Raw genomic sequence first — 18,232 nt, 5'->3', positions numbered from 1 at the left:
CTAAGAGCTGGGGCGGATAAAGATACAATGCATAATAGGTGATCTATCCTAGGTTGAGGAATCAATCAGGGAAGAAGTCCTTCAACAACAAGCAGAGATTAGATCCTAGAGTCTAAGCCTTCTAACTCTCGTTTAAAGACTTCAATTGGATAGCTTATAATGGCAAGTTCGCCAACTAAAAACAAGAAGCTGGGAGGCCTTATCCTACTAACAGAAGAGTAAGGAAACTTTAGCTACTATAAAGCCAGGAAAGAAAGACCTACAGGAAACGACCTTAGGCTCCTCCCTCTGCTCCTACACCCCTGGGATACAGTAAAAAAAACCTCAGGTAAACCATTCAAGAACCTAGCCTTCACACATACAACTGCACTAAATAAGAGGTTTAAACACTACAGGAAAGAGAAAGCTAATTCGCTCCGCTCCTACGCTCTTGACCTAGCAGCAGCCCATCTAATTTTAACATGTCTTATCGTGTTATAACCTTTAACAACTAGCATAGAAAAAGAAGATTATAAGGGACTTAAGAACAACACTTAGTTCACTAGCATGGAAATAACTACCTTCCCGCTCCACAATTGGGAAACGCTCACTACATTCCGTAGCCTTATTTAGGAATAGCGCAAGGTAACTAATATCTTGTCCTTGCTCCACTCCGCTCTTCGTCTAACAGCAAGATCTACTACCAAAGGAAATAAGAGAGCTACAACCTAACAACGGATGAAAGAGCGGATAAGTGGACCTGATGATATCGGTTGCATTAAGATAGCCATCCAAGAAGATAGCAACTAGCTACTAGGAACTACCTAGATACCTAGCTACTAGGAACAACCTATAGCTACTAACTCAAAGCTTGGGAGATGTTTCTTCTAGAACGTTTGAGATGTTTCCTCTATTAGTGTTTTGCAAATTACATAGTATGTACGAAACTGTAAATAGATGTTTTTGGTTGTTAACTACTTCTAGAGGTGTTGACGAACTGTAGTTGGTCTTGGCCCTAAGTAGAAGAGGTACTAATCGGATGATATGTTCTTTTTGGTTTGATTTGAGAAGAAGAAAAGAGTAGATTTTGGTGGATTTTTTGGTGGTTATTAGTTTTGAGAAAATTTGACCAGTAGAGGAATTGAGTGATGGTAAATCTTAATTTTTTGAGATTAACCCATTTATTTCAATATTGGCTCCTGAAAAAAAATCACACTATAGCTTGCATCCTTATTAGTATGTATCATGATAGAAGTCGCTTGTTGTTTTCGGTTTTTCATAAAGTTGTTTCTTTGCTAGTTCTTTAATTTTCATGTCTCTTATAAATAATGACCTTGTGTTCTCTGTTGTTTTATATACGAAAATCCCAGATTAAGAAAAATGCAAAGTTGAACCAAACCAGTCATACAATATATATGACGCTATTAACTCTCTGAAGAGGGAGTTAAGCATTGTATGGGTTGAGGTCAGAGATATTAAAAGTACACTCGCACCAGTTATATGTGAAGTAGTGGAAGATGTTGATGCACTTTCTATTGCTTTGAATGGATTGAAGAAGATGTTAGGTGATGAAACGGAGAAGAACCGAAGAACGGGAAGCGTTATGGAGGCTCCAATAGATATAGCCAATCTAAACCAGATTTAGTTAGTTTGGAGCATTATTTATTTATCTACTGTCTACTTCCACTCTTTTGGTATTTTGAGAGGTTTGAGTGCTGCTATTTGCAAAACATTTAGAATATGTGATGTAAATACATGTAATTATAAAGAGAGGTCTTTATAATTTCCACTTGTTCAAGAACTTTCCTGAGTATAGAGACTCATATAAGGTTGAAGTGAATGAAATTGGTCTTCCACTCCAAATTGCCCAAAGGATTACATTTGAAGAGAAGGTAATTGAACGAAATAAGGTTCACCTACAAGAGTTGGTCGACAAGAAGTAAGAACCACCAAGACCCGAAAGCACAGTTGCATGACTTGTGAAATTATAGTCAGTGTACATAATACCACTAACTATAATTTCACAAGTCCACTAACTATAATTTCACAAGTCATGCAACGGTGCTTCCGGGTCTTGGCGGTTCTTACTTCTTGTCGACCAACTCTTGTAGGTGAACCTTATTTCGTTCAGTTACCTTCTCATCAAATGTAATCCTTTGGGCAATTTGGAGTGGCAGACCAATTTCATTCACTTCAACCTTATATGAGTCTCAATACTCCGGAAAGTTCTTAAACAATTTGAAATTATAATGAGCATTATAATTTCCACTTGTTTATAATTAATTTTGAAGGATCGTGAATTGTCCAAATTTCAAAAAGGTTTTGAGTCTAATGACCTACGTTTTGAGTGAGATGACTTGTTCTTGATCCTAGTTAACTAGTAAACTATGAAATATTTACACTTTATAGATGCCAAAATCTACTGTGCGCAGGCTGCTATATAATATGTATCATTCTGACAAATGTATTATGACAGGATGTTATATATTATGTATCATTCTGACAAATGTATGCTGAGAAGGACGCTATATATATTATGTATCATCCTAACAAAAGAATGATACATTGAATGTATCATCCTTACTTTAGCCAACCATAACTTCCAGTAAGAATGGTTAGCACCAAGTGATACTGGTGCTCAATAAAATGTTATATATTATGTATCATCCTGACAAACGTTTGATACATTAGATGTATCATCCTTACTTTGGCGGACTAAAACTTCCAGTAAGAATGGTGAGAACCAAGTGATAACGGTGCTCAACAGGATGCTATATAATATATATCATCCTAACAAATATATGCTACATATTAAGTAGCATCCTTACTTTGGCAGACCAAAACTTCCGATAAGAATGATGAGAACCAAGTGATAACGGTGCTCAAAAAGATGCTATATAGTATGTATCATCCTGACATACTTTCACTATGGCATCCTTAGTTGAATATCTTTGCCCATGCTCCTCTTTACGCTCTTGGGTGGCTCCACTAATTCTACACTTACACAGAAAAATGACATAGTCAACTGACACAGTGACGTGGAGAATGATACTTATGATATTTCTGATATAATTGATGATATTTTCGATATATTGACACACAAAACAAAATTTTTACCGGTCAAAGAATATATATCCACCTATATATCTCGGTTTCTGGGGTACACGATATATTGCTCGAAAAAACAAAAAAAAAACAATATAACAAAACAGAAAGGCAGCATAAAATTAACCAAAATCTAGACATCTTATTTTATTCGAAATAAATAAATAGACCAATTTGTTGCTCTTTATTACATTCAAAAGCTACACGAAATGTATATTCGTAAAAAAAACATTATAACCTCATAGAACTGAGTCATGTACTGATTTAGACAAATTCTTGAATATTTAATTATGTCGTATAGAACTTGTCAATCAACAAAAATCTCAAAAACAGCAAAATAATCAATAAAATATGATTAGAATAGTGGTAAGTGATGATTAGAAGTTATTGATGGACAACAATGGGGACCATTTTTGGGGCGACTGGGTGTGATATTACATAAGTTGCGCTTAGGATCCAGTACTCCTTTCTTTTGCGCTTTTAGTTAAAATCAAAGATAGGAGGCTCTTCTCTATCTTCTCAATCTTTTTTCTTTTCCATTTCGAGTAAAATCCTGCACTGCTCAACAGTGTGAGTTCCAAAAAGCTATTTTCTTCCTACCTTTTTAGGTCAAATCCTTCACTGCTAACAGTGAGAATTCTGAAAAGGTTAGGCATTTAGGCTTCTTAATCCTCATGCTCTCTTTATTTTGGGTAAAATCCCTTATTGATTTACAGTGAGTGTTCCAGAAAAGTTTGTCAAGGATAAATCTTTATGAGATTGAGAACCCAACTCCCTCGGGGGTGGTGGGCAACACGAGTGCTGCTAATAGCACGGTACCTTCCAGGAGTTATGTAGAAGCAAAGAAGCAAAGCTCTCTGCCACAGGTGGTTATGAATGAGTTTCCACCTCCAGAACAGATGGGAGACTACCCTTCCATCACTATCTCCCCCCGCCTATGAAAGAGGATTGTAGTATTGCAAATACTGTCTCATCAGTTGAATTGATCTGGTGAAGATGCCGCTTGAGAAGGTCAGAAGAATAGCAAAGGAACAATGGCAACCAACTGGGGAGTGGCTTATCACGCCAATTAGTAAGGGTTTTCTCTTCCTCCACTTCTCTAATGCAGAGGACATGAATAGAGTTTGGGCTCAGGGGGCCTGGAACTTTGAAGAAGTCCCTCTCCGTCTAAGTCAATGGAGTCCCAACTTCAACCCAAATTTGCAATGACAATCACATGCCTTGGTTTGGATTCATTTGCCGAAACTTGGACAAGAATTCTGGGTGCCAGACACTTTGCTCTCTATTGCATGAAGGGTTGGTTACCCAATGCAAATAGATGAGAAAATGTTGCGCAGAGAGTATGGGTACCACACAAGCATTCTGGTGGATGTAGACCTGTCGAAGCCTTTACCAGACCAGATATATGTTAAAATGCCACACTTTAACTTTTGGCAAACATTGGAAGTGGGGAAGTTGCCTAAAATATGCAACCACTGCAAAATTGTCGAGCATCTAGTAACGGAATGCAAGAAGTCCCTCTCCGTCTAAGTCAATGGAGTCCCAACTTCAACCCAGATTTGCAACGACAATCACATGCCTTGGTTTGGATTCGTCTGCCGAAACTTGGACAAGAATTCTGGGTGCCAGACACTTTGCTCTCTATTGTATGAAGGGTTGGTTACCCAATGCAAATAGATGAGAAAATGCTGCGCAAAGAGTATGGGTACCACACAAGCATTCTGGTGGATGTAGACCTGTCGAAGCCTTTACCAAACCAGATATATGTTAAAATGCCACACTTTAACTTTTGGCAAACAGTGGAAGTGGGGAAGTTGCCTAAAATATGCAACCACTACAAAATTGTCGGGCCATCTAGTAACGGAATGCAAGAAGCTTAAGAGGGCTCATGAGTGTAGGTGGGAAGACTGTGGTCACAGACTTGACACCGCCTCCTCCTCCCACAAAAGTAAGTCATCCCAAGAGGAAAAGGGGACACAGGCACAGGCGAGAACATAGGCAAACAAGCTCTGAGGTCTAGAAAATTAAGGAAGGTAGTACCTCAGGTACGGCTAATGGACCTGCAGTAAACAATAGTTTCGAGGCCTTGAACACAATCAGCGAAGAGGTGGAAGGGGCTGCCAAAGAAGTTTTCTTTGATGCTACAGAACCACAAGTGGTTAATGAAACTATGGATGTCGATAAGGAGGACTCCTCGACTACACTGGCTATGCTGATTCATGATACGAGTGGTAATCACACCACTCCATCAGCACCGGCAGAGTATGAGAGAGAAATTATAAATGTGGAGGCTGATATGGTTCTTCATATGGTTGTTCATCAGGGTATTTCATATGGTGATCAGGAAAACATAAACAATATGAGCCCGCAAAAGGATGCACCAGAGAGAAACAATGTAGTGATAAGTACTCCTCCACAGCCAAGAATTGGGGGTACGCAGCATGCGGAAAATTCAGAGTTGAAGAAAGATTCGGGCTTCACTTCCAATAGCTGGGTAGAAATGGCAGAGGAACATTTACCACCTGACAAGGGGGACAACCCAGCAAAGAAAAGAGGCTATATGCCTCAATGGAAGTTGCAAAATGCTTCTCTACCCAAGACAAGGCTTCAGTCTGGGGTGAAATCAGCAAATAAGAATTAAGGCTTGCCTCATTTGATAATAAACTCATCTCTTTTCCTAACGAGGTGCATATTTTGGAATGTTCGAGGTATCTCGAATGATAAAACAAAAGCTAGGCTGGCAAATCTTGTGGAAAAATGGGAGCCATATATCATTGGTATAGCTAAGCTTAAGATTGATCCCTCTAGTTTTTCTACAGCTTATCTCCGTTCGTTGAGGCTTTGCACCAAAATTATTCACAATTCTAATGATAACAGAGTGCCTAATCTCTGGCTGCTCTGGAAGAATGACTTGTTGGCTCCAACTCTACACAATCAATCGAACCAACACATCACGGTAGAGTCTTCGAATGGTTTGATCACTATCATCCATGCAAGCTCAGTGTATGTGAAAAGAAGACAACTCTGGGTGGAGTTGAGCAGCTTAAACTCTCAGTCTAGAGCATGGCTCATTATAGGCGACTTCAATGCTTATCTTAGCCCAACAGAAAAGAAAGGTGGAAGAACTCCCCTGTCTGTGGCAATGTCGGACTTCAGAGACATGTTAAGCTCAAACCAGCTGATGGAGGCGCCTCACTCCCTGTTCGAATTCACTTGGTGGAATAAACAGATGCGAGTGGACAAGGTAGTAGGGAAGCTGGACAGAGCATTTGTAAATAATGAATGGAACCTTTTGCACCCAGGCTGGAGGTATAGGGCTCTGAGTAAATTGTGCTCTGATCATTCACCCCTTGTTAATTGGACAACTACAATTCTAAAGCCCAGGAATGTACCCTTCAAATTCTTCAAGATGTGGACCACCCATCCAAGTTTAAAGGACCTGGTGCTTTAGAGTTGGCCAGAGCCCATAGAAGGTCATTTAGTTTTCGTGCTTACACAAAAGCTCAAACGCCTGAAAGGTAAATTGAAGTTCTGGAACAGCAATATCTTTGGGAACTTTGGCACAAAAGTGAGAGAGGAATCTGAGGTTCTGGAGAATATGCAAAAGGAGTTGGAGAGGAATTTCACTGATGCTTTAGCCAATGAATTGATTAATCAAGAGAACAAAGTCGAGGGCTTACTAGACCAAGAAGATTCTTTTTGGAGGCAGAAGTCCTAGGTTAAATGGGATAATGATCTGGATAAAAGCATGAAGTTCTTCCATGCCTTAGCGGATATGAACAGAAACAAATCATACATTACTGAACTTAAAAACAAAGAAGGGGTGATTCTCACTAATCAAAAGGAGATTGGGGATTTCATGGTGCAGCAGTTTTCTAAGAAACTAAAGAGGGTCGAGTTGCCGACTGACGAAGATCTTATCAAGCTGATACCAAGGTCTATAATAGAAGAGGATAATGAGATCTTGACTCGGTTGCCCTCCCTAGGGGAAATAAAGAAGGCGGTATTTGATTTGAATCCAGATAGCTCTCTTGGGCCGGATGGTTTCTCAGGCCATTTCTTTCAGACATTCTGGGACATAGTGGGGTTGGACATGGTCAGAGCAGTACAACACTTCTTCATCAGAAGTCACATTCTGAGTAGCTTTAATGCAAATTTCTTGGTAATGATTCCAAAAGAAAAGGGTGTGAATCAACTAGACAGATTCAGACTGATATGTCTGGAAAATTTTGGTTTCAAAGTCATTACAAAAATCTTGGCTTCTAGGCTAAATATTCTCTCTCAGAGGATTGTCACAAAAGAACAATTTGGGTTCATGGCTAATCGGAACCCCTCTCAAGCAGTGGGGTTGGCTTCTGAGCTCATCAATGAGCTGAATGTCAATAGAAGAGGTGGTAATATAGGCATCAAACTGGATATATCGCAGGCCTTTGATACTCTGGATTGGAATTTTCTTTGGGCAGTTATGCAAAAAATGGGATTTGATGGGAAACCGATAGGGTGGATACAGGGAATTGTAACAAATAATACCATTTCTATTCTCTTTAATGGATGCCCTATTGGATGTTTCACAGTGAAGAGAGGGATCAGGCAAGGAGATCCTCTTTCTCCGATATTATTTGCCTTTGCAGAGGATTTTCTGAGTAAGGGTTTGGAATGGCTTTGTGTGAACAAGAAAATACAAAGAATGGTGATACAGAGCAACTATTCCATCCCTACACATCTTATGTTCGCTAACGATATCTTCATCTTTTGCAATGTAAGAAGGAGGCAGCTCATTAATCTCATGGAGCTTCTAGATTCCTATCAGTTGGCATCGGGATAACTCATAAGCAAAGAAAAATGCAAGATTTTCTTGAGTCCAATAACGTATAGAAGGAAATAGGACATTGAGGATATCATGGGCATAAAAGAAGGGTTTCTTCTAGAAAGATATTTAGGTGTTCCCTTAACTGTGGGTAGGGTTACAAGAGCAACGCTAGCTCCTCTGGTTGACAAGATTAGAAAAAGGGCAGCTAGTTGGGCGGGAAAGATGCTATCCTTCAAAGGTCATGTGGTTCTGGCAAAGCAAGTCCTCAATAGCATACCGGTGCATAACATGGCTATTTATAAATTGTCAGTGTTGGTGATCAAAGAATGCGAGGGCATTATCAGGAATTTCATTTGGAGTGGTAGTCCAGCAGAGAGGAAATTCATCACAGTAAAATGGCAAAAGATTTGTCGGCCAGAGGAAGAGGGTGGACTTGGTCTCCGAAAGCTCAGAGATATAAATCTATCTATGCTCATGAAACTAGCCTGGAGTTTACTGAATGACACCTTGGATTAGTCAGAGTTTATAAATGGAAAAAACAGGAACAAATCGGGGGGTTGGTCGAGCCACAAGAAATCTATAATATGGACCGGTTTACGATGGGCCCTCAGAGAGATGGATACTTATCAAGGGTGGATCATCGGAAAAGGAGAGACTATAAGCTTATGGAGGGACAACTGGATAGGTGAGGTGATCATTAGAAACTTTATCCAGGACAAAAGGCTCCTGCAGAAACTCAAAGCACCCCTCAGTGCTTACATCCAGGGAAATCAATGGAAGTTTCCCGAATCCCTGAAACAAATTCTTATCAATCTTGGGGTGGATTTAAGCTAGTTGGAGCTTCCGGATCAGCACAGAGAAGACAGAAGAGTTTGGCGTCAATCCACTAATGGCTTGTTTTCGGTTAGATCGGCATATGAAGCAATAAGAGAGAGGGCCATTGGGCCGCAGATGACCAAGTTTCTTTGGTCAGCTGAGGTGTTGCCAAGGACACTTGGGACAGGCTGGAAAATTCTCCATGGTGCCATGCATACAGACAAGAAACTAAAGGGGAGGAAATTCCAGTTGGCATCTCGCTACTGCATTTGTACGGTGGCAGAGGAAACTCAAGCTCATATTTTATTTGAATGCAGGTTTGCACAAAGATGCTGGGAGCTCATAGCAAAGAACATGCAGCATCACTCGAGGATTGCCAATAGGGAGGAAATGTTCATAAAATGTCGAAATGAAAGTCCTCTCTTACAAGATCTGTGGAAGGTAGCCGTAATCACATGTTTAGTCGCTGTTTGGAGAAATAGAAATTGGGTCTTATATGGCAGCAGCAAGAAGTCGAGTATAAGTTTCGTCATGTTTCAAGTTCGAGGAGCAGTTAAAAGAGCTTATGACCTATCAAAGAAACATATGAATAACTCCATCAGGGACTTGGAAGTTCTAAAGGCTTTGAAGTTACCGGTCAAGCTAAGAAAGGCTCCACGCATCCTTGAATGCTATTGGGTGGCACCTCCCAATACCATGATAAAAGTGAATGCTGATGGTTGTTCACGAGGAAATCCCAAAAATTCAGGTTAGGGCATGCTTCTTCGAGATAGTACTAGCAATGTTATTGCCGCATATATAGGAGGCCTGGGTATTGCCACAAAATTTATAGCGGAGAGTTTCGCGATAGTGGTGGGCATCTCAAAAGCGGGGGAACTGGGATGGAAACTTATCTGGGTGGAATCCGACTCTACTGCGGTAGTGAAATCTTTTCAGAATGATCAGGTACATTGGCAAATTCGTGCAGCTTGGGACATAGTGAAAGGGCTAGCGGACTAGATCATTATGACTAACACTTGGCGTGAGGCTAATTTTGGTGTGGACATTTGCTCCAAAGAAGCAGCTCACCTAGCAAAGGGAGAGAAGAAGTGGTGGGATGGTAGGCCGACTTCTTGCACAGAATTGAGGATATAAACACCACGTACTATAGATTTGTAAATTGAGCTTTGAGATAATGATTTACTATCAATCCTATCCATTCTTTGTACTTCGAAAAAACTTTTTTATTAATATAATTACCCTTAACAAAAAAAAAATCCACATCTTGAATTGAATAAATAACGAGGGAGAAGAGATTTCATAAACTAATATCTAAGTTTGTAATTAATATTAGGGTTATAGTGACATACCCCCCAAATTAACGGTCAAACAACTTTTTTCATCCTTTGACCAGACAAGGCACAATAAAATACATTTATACCTTTTTACTCTCCTAGATTTTGGTTTATTTAATTTTAGTAGTTCTAGAGTACGCAGGCTGCACCTGTATGCAGGTATGAGGGACCTTGATTGCAGTACTTCTTGGGGCAATACACACGTACCCCTACCTGATAAGTGGCCTAGATTCTCGTGCACACCTCTTTCTTACGCACAGTAGATTTTCTCATTTATTTTTCATTATTCTATGGGCCCAACAAAACAAAACAAAACAAAAAACAACAAAAAAAATGAAGTGGGGATTAGTGTGTGTGGGACACACATTTGTTAAGAGAATATTTATTTTATTATGATGGACCCACAAAACTAAAAAAAGATATATATTTTTCTACTGTGTGTCCCACTTATTTTTAGTTTTCTAGTTTTTTAAAGTGAATAAAAAATAATATAAAATGATGTGAGGACTTAGTGTTTGTTGGGCCCAAATTTTTTATTATTTATTTTTCATTATGATGGGGCCCATAGGAAAAAAATCAATTTTAAAGAGAAAAATTAAAATTTCTTTTTATTTTCATCTGGCCCCACAAAACTAAAAAAACATATTTTTTCTACTGTGAGCCCTACTTATTTTTAATTATTTTATTTTTTCGGTTTTATTAACTTATTAAAAAAATCGAGAACATTTGTTTTTGTGGGCCCATAGAATAATAATAATAAAATAAATATGGGAGAGTAAAATGGTATAAATGTAATTTTAAGTATTTTGACTGGTCAATAGATGAAAAAGTTAGTTGTTTGTGTTTGACAGTTAATTTGGGAGGGTAATCCTAAGTACAACTACTGATTGGGGGTATGTCAATATAACCCTTAATATTAACTCACCAACAATTGTTGAGAATTTCTAATTTCTTATCTAACTAAAAATAAAAGTAACTTGTAAGGAAATAATGACCAATTAAACACATTAATTTGCAAAGATCAATTTATCAAAACCCTTGATAGAAAGTTACAAACTCACCAACAATTCTTGTATTTCATTTTTGTGAATTCATTTTTATACCTCTTGTTAGTTTTTCTGAAACTTCATTAAATCTTGAACGCTAGTTCTATAATTATGGAGGAAATGGGAGAATGTATATGGTGGAAAAAATATATATCAATTAAGGAATGATTTGATATAATAAAATCAAGGGAATAAAAAAATAATGTAAATGAGGATATTTCATGAGCTGAAAATGGTAAGAAAATATGGGGGTAGTTACAATTATCCTTTGTAGATTTCCTTCCATTCTTGATAACACAATTTATTCCATGAGCTCTCACTTATTCATTGTTTGTTTATCGGAAAAAAAAAAAAAAAAAAAAAAAATAACTTATTGATTGTTTAAATGATCCTTTTTGGCTCATGGGCTCTAGCTTTGATTGGGCTTTGACCAACATCTTTATTTCTTACAAAAAATATTATAGAAATATTAAACCAAATTAATAAAATAGCCACATTGTATCCTACACGGATAGAGCCACATTCACTATAGCCACATTCTATCCACAATCCTACACGGAAGCGTTGTGGAGGATCCCATAGATATAGCAGATTTGCAGCCTTCCTACAATGAAGAAGATCTTCATACACCACCTTTAAAGAAAGGCAAGGTTCTATTCTCTTCTCCAATGACCCCCAAAGAGAATAAGGTAACTTCAACTAGAATATAGAAGGCATACCCTTCAATTAGCGTATAAGCTGCAATTAGTGTATAATTTGGGTTGCATTGTAGTTTGTAGTTAGCTGTGACATTGAAGACATGCCATTTACGGATATAAATCCAAAGTGGTTAGAACCTCACTGGCTGCTAACAACTGACGAAGAAAAAGTCTTCCGCTGGATATTTTTAGCTACTGGCCAACCTGGGTAAACGGTCTCATTGAATTGCCTGCATGTTATTTAGTTACCTCATCCACTAATTAATGTTATTCTTTCTTGTCACAGGGATTTCATTGCAAACTTTCCTACGTGGCACGAGTCACGATCTACCTTTAAATGTTTGTTAGGAACTAGTGAAGTGTCGCTGCACGTATGTTACTATCATCGTGGTGTTTGATTTCATAAATTTAGTATGTTTATCAAATATAAGGTGTTACTAATATGTTATTTGTTGTAGCTTGGGTTTCTTTGGTGTGCCTATCTGAATGCACACCAAAAGCATAGGTTTATGAATAAGGACTACTATTATTTGGTGCTCATGAACACAAATATAAAGGTATCAAGCTAAATCTTTTATGTTCCAAACTATAAGTTAAATTATGAGACTGTGAATCAATAACTAGGAGGATTTCAAACAAGAGACATTCTACGCATCCATCATTGTTTAGGAGTTCCAATTATATTTTGTAGGAATGGAGAACTGACCCATTGAAGCTTGTTGCTGCCCCAAAAGCAATGAATTTAAATTCAGACATATGACAATATCGGAGAGTAAGATGATTTTGTCATGAATCATACGTTCTATAACATAGGTTGGATTTGAAAGATGGGAACTAATTCGATTGTTATTGTGCAGTGGTACATACCGATATTGAAAGATCATCATTGGTGGTTATATGTTATTGAGCCGAAGAATTGCACCGTACTTATGATGGATTCTCTGTCAACATCGGCTAATAATATCTCTGGTGGTTTTGAGTTTACCACCAAACTAGTTAGATTAATGCTAATGCCAAACTAATTATTGTTTTTTTTTTTTTTTTTTTTGGTTGGCAAGCGGGGTTTTTAGCGAGGTCCCCTACCACTTTATTGATAATCAAAAAATAACTTGAGTCACTTACATCTCATGTACTTTTTCCCACTAGCATCTTCATTTACAATATTCCTAACAACTAATGAGAATAAGCTAGGGTCTAGGTTCATAACACTTACTGCAAGTACATTTGATGCTAATGTATCTGCTAGTCTACTAGATTCTCTAAATACATGAATTAAATAAAAAAAATCTAATTCTTGAATCATCCATTGTGTGGCTCATTTTGCAAAATTTTGTATGTTATGTAGCTTAATGTCAGACGGATGGTATATATTCCATATCATTTACAAGGAAGATATATAAAATATAGCATCCATCATTTGGAAACTTGAATGTTTCTGGTACACTCCACTAGAATGCTACAGGAAATGTATCATCTCCTACAAGTCAGTGAACATGTTAACTATTTACACTTATTTATGCTTATGCTTTATTTTTTGTTTCCTTAGGTGTTGTATATGCATACTTTGTTGTGTTCTCTTGGCAATGTGGATGCCAAAGCTTCTCCAGTCACAGATTGGGCAATTACACAATGGGAAGTTCCACGACAAGCCAATGGGTAAAACGTTTAATTTCATATTTATTAGAATTTTACCATCTAGACCATCTAGAGTGACTAAAATGAATTTCTCTATGTAGGTATGACTGTGGGGTGTTCACCTTTAAGTTCATGGAGTTATGGGATGGGCAACAGCTGGACTATAATTTCACCCAGCTAGACATTCCATACTTCCGACATCAAATGGCAGTTTCAATGGTGATGTCCGAATATAATCAATCAAAACCAAATTTAAACCAGATTTGAACGAATATATTTTGGGAGTTTGAAACATAGTTTTGTGTAGTTGAAGTGATCTATGATATTACTATTTCGAATGCACCGTGACTTTTGTTTTGTAAGTGTTAGTGAATCACTTACAAATGAATGTAGATTTTGGAATGAATGTATTATTACTGTTGTTGATACATACAATCAAATTAACAATTTAAAATTATTGTGAAAATGTATATTTTGTTGTATCATTAGCTGCTTTAGTTGTTTATGAGTCCCATTTAGATTTTAGAATGTGGAGACAAGAGTGATGATCCATTTTGTCTATGTTGCTGAAGATGTCAATTGTGTTAAGGATAATTTCATTACTCATTAGGATTTATTTGACTTAATGAAGTTAGATTTTATTTTGGATGTGGTACTTCTTGTTGTTATGTTCTCTTTCAAAGCAACCCTAGAAAATTTCTAGTATGCATACAATGTATCATACAGTTGTCTTGATGATACATATTATATAGCATCATGTTGAGCACCATTCTCACTTGGTTCTCACCATTCTTACTAGAAGTTTTGGTCTGCCAAAGTATGGATAATACATGCAATGTATCATACAGTTGTCTGGATGATACATACTATATAGAATCCTGTTGAGCATCATTCTCACTTGGTTCTCACCATTCTTACTGGAAGTTTTGGTCTGCCAAAGTATGGATAAAACATGCAATGTATCATACAGTTGTCTGGATGATACATACTATATATCATCTTGTTGAGCACCATTCTCACTTGGTTCTCACCATTCTTACTGGAAGTTTTGGTCTGCCAAAGTATGGACGATACATGCAATATATCATACAGTTGTCTGGATGATACATACTATATAGCATCCTGTTGAGCACCATTCTCACTTGGTTCTCACCATTCTTACTGGAAGTTTTAGTCTGCCAAAGTATGGATGATACATGTAATGTATCTGATAAAACATAAAAATGATAGTTTACCTATGAAATGAACGATAAAACTCAAAACATAAGTAAACTAAAACTATGTGCGAGTCTATATTTTATCAAAGATTATACTCTCTATCTATTGAAATAAAGTGGAGTAACAAATTCGTTCCACTCCTAGTCCTTCCGCATGCTGTGTTCTCTATGTATAAGTAAACTTAACTCTAAAGTCTAATGAGAGATTTACAAAATGGCAACTAGACTACGATGCAACTACCCACAAGATGCAACTAGTCGACTATTAGAACAACTATAGGAATGCTACGTTGATTCTATGATAAGGAGTTAGAGGGGGATTGATTCCACCTTAACTCGACTTAATCCTACTAACGACGAATCGTCGTAATCCAAATTGAACTGCTTCGCAGAACAATCTGGTTACTCCTAATCCCTAATTACACATGGCATTTCTCCCCATTCATAACTAGCATGTGAACGATTACACCCATTCTCATGGTGAACTAATCGTTTCTAGAGTGGAAAGGAAATTACGACAACTCTACGAAATCGGAATCAAGCCTTCATCAAGGCTTCTCAACCCCCTCTAATGGAGGTTTAGCAGAGAATCATTACGCAATCATTACCGATTAAATTAAAACTAAACATAATATAAATAATTGAATTTTACTAATCTAAAGTAAACAATAATCAAATTCTAATTAATAACTAAGAATTGAATAACAAGTAATAAATGAAATTAGATCTACACAATTGTAAATGGTAAGAATCGAAATTGACAAATAGTTATTTTATTTATCAAACTAATTAAGGACAATGATTATAAGAGTTTAATCTAAAAAAACAAGAATTTAATATAAACTAAACTTAATTTAATTAAATAAAACTAGATCTAGAATTATCTATTGTTTTAGGTCTAACTAGCTACCATTAACAAAGATTCAAGCTCTTGTTTTTATACTTTCAGATCCAAAAATCGTGCATGGGCTTGGAGCCATGTTTTGGGCCAAAACCCAATTCTTTCAGTCCAAAAAGGCCTCTTCAGTTGCAGTTGGCTTCAACAGAATTTTCATCCACTTCTGCTCCTCTGATTGGTTCAAGGCTTAGACCATTGGAAAGATCTTTCCGAGTCGGTCGTTTTGACATAAGGTAGGCCCCATTCCGAGGTCTGAGTCCAAAGATACGGCCTTCAGAAGTTCTGCTGACTTTGTGTGCTGTTTCTACCCGCGTCGACTTTTCAGCTTTTGACCGGGCTTTAGAAAGGCTTTGTCTTCTTGAATCTTGGCCTTTAATCACGGAACTCCTTAGTAACCGAACTTTGCTCCTTTATCTCGCTAAAGTGGCACATTTCTGCACATAATGGATTTTGAAGCCTGAAATGCATAAAAACACGTAATCAGTGTTAACTCTTAATTATTACTCACATAATTGGTCTAAAAGTATGACTGTTACAGGGTTAAAACTACAGTTTTGGGCTCTTATCATAGTTATAGTTAGTATTTTGTTATTAGAATTCACATCGTAATATAATCCCTTCGTAAAACTCTCATTGACTTTGGTAGGATTGATAGTCGTAGAAAACATTGAATACTAAAGAAGTAGGAGTGGAACGAACCTTTTACTCCACTCTATATCGATAGATTCGAGAGTAGAAATCTTTGATAAATAGTATTCATATAAGTTTTAGTTTTACTTGCGTTTAGACTTCATCGTTTATTCGTAGGTAGAATTATTCAATTTTACGGTTATCAAATGGCGCCGCTGCCATCTTAGTTCCCTTTAGTATTGTTTTCTTTTGAATTGTTAGTTTTCCAAATCCCATAACCTACCCACCCTTGTTTGATTCTCACTGTGGTTGTCTGTTTCAGCACTGAAAATTTTCCTCGCAGAATTACACGGAGTGCAACCTGTGCCCTAGGAAAGCTAAATTGGAGCGCCACCCGCGCCCAAACGCCTGGAACTCCACTTTTTGGCTGAGCGCGACCCGCGCCCTACCAAGGCTAAATTGGAGCATGACTCATGCCCAAACGCCTGGAACTCCATCTTGACCTAAGCGCGACCTGCGCCTTCTGCAAAAACTGCCCGATTTCCACAAGTTTGTTTCAAATTTCCATTTCTTCATAGTTTTCAGTGTTCTAACTTGTTATACACACTGAGCACGCGTAAACAAGATGCTATTCATAAGCGAAGCAAGGAGACATTCAGGTACTCGTTTTTTCCACAGCTCGCATCTCATGTTAGAGGTTCATACTAGCATATCAGGATTTTTTGGAGTGTTGTTGTGTTTCGTTAAGATTGGCTTAGCCTTGGATGAGATTAAGGTCAGGCCGAAGAAAAATGCCTAACATAATCAACCAGGAAACGTCAACAAACACGCCTTTCTAGTATACCACTCACAACACCTCTAGCTAATATACCACACACACCACCTGAAATAATGGCTAAAGAAAGAGAGTCTCCTTTCTCTGCTTTTACAAAGCCTTAAACAATAGCCCTAAATCTTGTATCGTTCTATCTGACCCAGTGGGGGATTTCCGAATCCACCCAAATATATTTAATTTGTTATCCGTTTTTCATAGCTTAGACCATGAAAAGCCTTATCAGCACATGCGTAAGATTGACCAAGTCCTTACTACATTCCACCATCCTACAGTTGGTGCTAAACAAATTAAACTGAGGGTATTTCCCTTCACTTTAGACGATAAGGCGACGTCTTGGTTAACTGCCCAAGCGCCTAATTCTGTGGACTTATGGGCTAAACTTGTTCAACTATTTAAGGAACACTTTTACCCACCACTGAAGACCGATGAAATGCTTTCCGAGATTCATTTCTTTCGACAAAATCCTCATGAATCATTTTCAGAGACTTGGAATCATTTCACCGATCTGCTTATAGAGTGTCCACACCATAACCTCATGAAAGGCATGCTAGTTCGTGCCTTTTTCGAACGACTTCTACACCACCATAAAGAAGTCCTTGACATAATGAATGGGGTAGTTTCCTAAGTAAGGGAGCCTCAGAGGCTTATAAATTTTTAGAAGATCAAACTAAGCATAATAATAACTGGGGGGGGAGTAGTGACGATTTCTCCCTTTCCGCTAGTTCTTCTACAACAATTAAAGCCGCCGGTATGTTTAAGATGAAACCCGATCCGGAACTTAAAAATTTAATCGAATCTCTAACTAAAAAGGTAGAGGTTATTTCTGTTCAACAAACGCCTATCCCCGTCATGAATGTCAACTCCAATCCTTGTAATTTCTATTTGAGTCCAGAGCATCCCGACTCCTATTATCCTCTCGCCTATGAACAACAACAATCACAACAAGATAATGTTTGCTCAATTAATAGTTATCCTATTCCTAACACCCCTTGGAGACAACATCCAAACTTCAGTTGGAGAAATAATCAACAAGTAACACCTCCAGGGTTTAATAATCAAAATGTTAGGCCAACAAACAATTATAACCAAGGCCCACCATAACAAGGTCAAGGACAAGGTCAGGGTAATTATAATTATAACAACCAAGCTCAACCACGACAAGGACAAGGTCAGGGTAATTATAATAATTATAACAATAATAATTATAATACTAATAGAGGTATCGCTCT

At 37.7% G+C, this 18,232-nt stretch overlaps 1 protein-coding gene across 1 annotated transcript; it reads left to right on the top strand.

Moving 5' to 3' along the window:
* Nucleotides 1-6,226: 6,226 nt before the first annotated feature.
* Nucleotides 6,227-6,802, top strand: LOC147525195 (uncharacterized). Its single transcript, XM_086578545.1, has 2 exons — nucleotides 6,227-6,472; nucleotides 6,587-6,802. The coding sequence occupies exons 1-2, from the start codon at nucleotides 6,227-6,229 to the stop codon at nucleotides 6,800-6,802; spliced, it is 462 nt and encodes a 153-aa protein (XP_086434671.1).
* Nucleotides 6,803-18,232: the final 11,430 nt, after the last annotated feature.

Source organism: Coptis chinensis, chromosome 1 (assembly GCF_015680905.1).
Source record: "Coptis chinensis isolate HL-2020 chromosome 1, ASM1568090v1, whole genome shotgun sequence".
Classification (NCBI taxonomy): domain Eukaryota; kingdom Viridiplantae; phylum Streptophyta; class Magnoliopsida; order Ranunculales; family Ranunculaceae; genus Coptis; species Coptis chinensis.
This window is presented reverse-complemented; position numbering and strand designations above follow the sequence as displayed.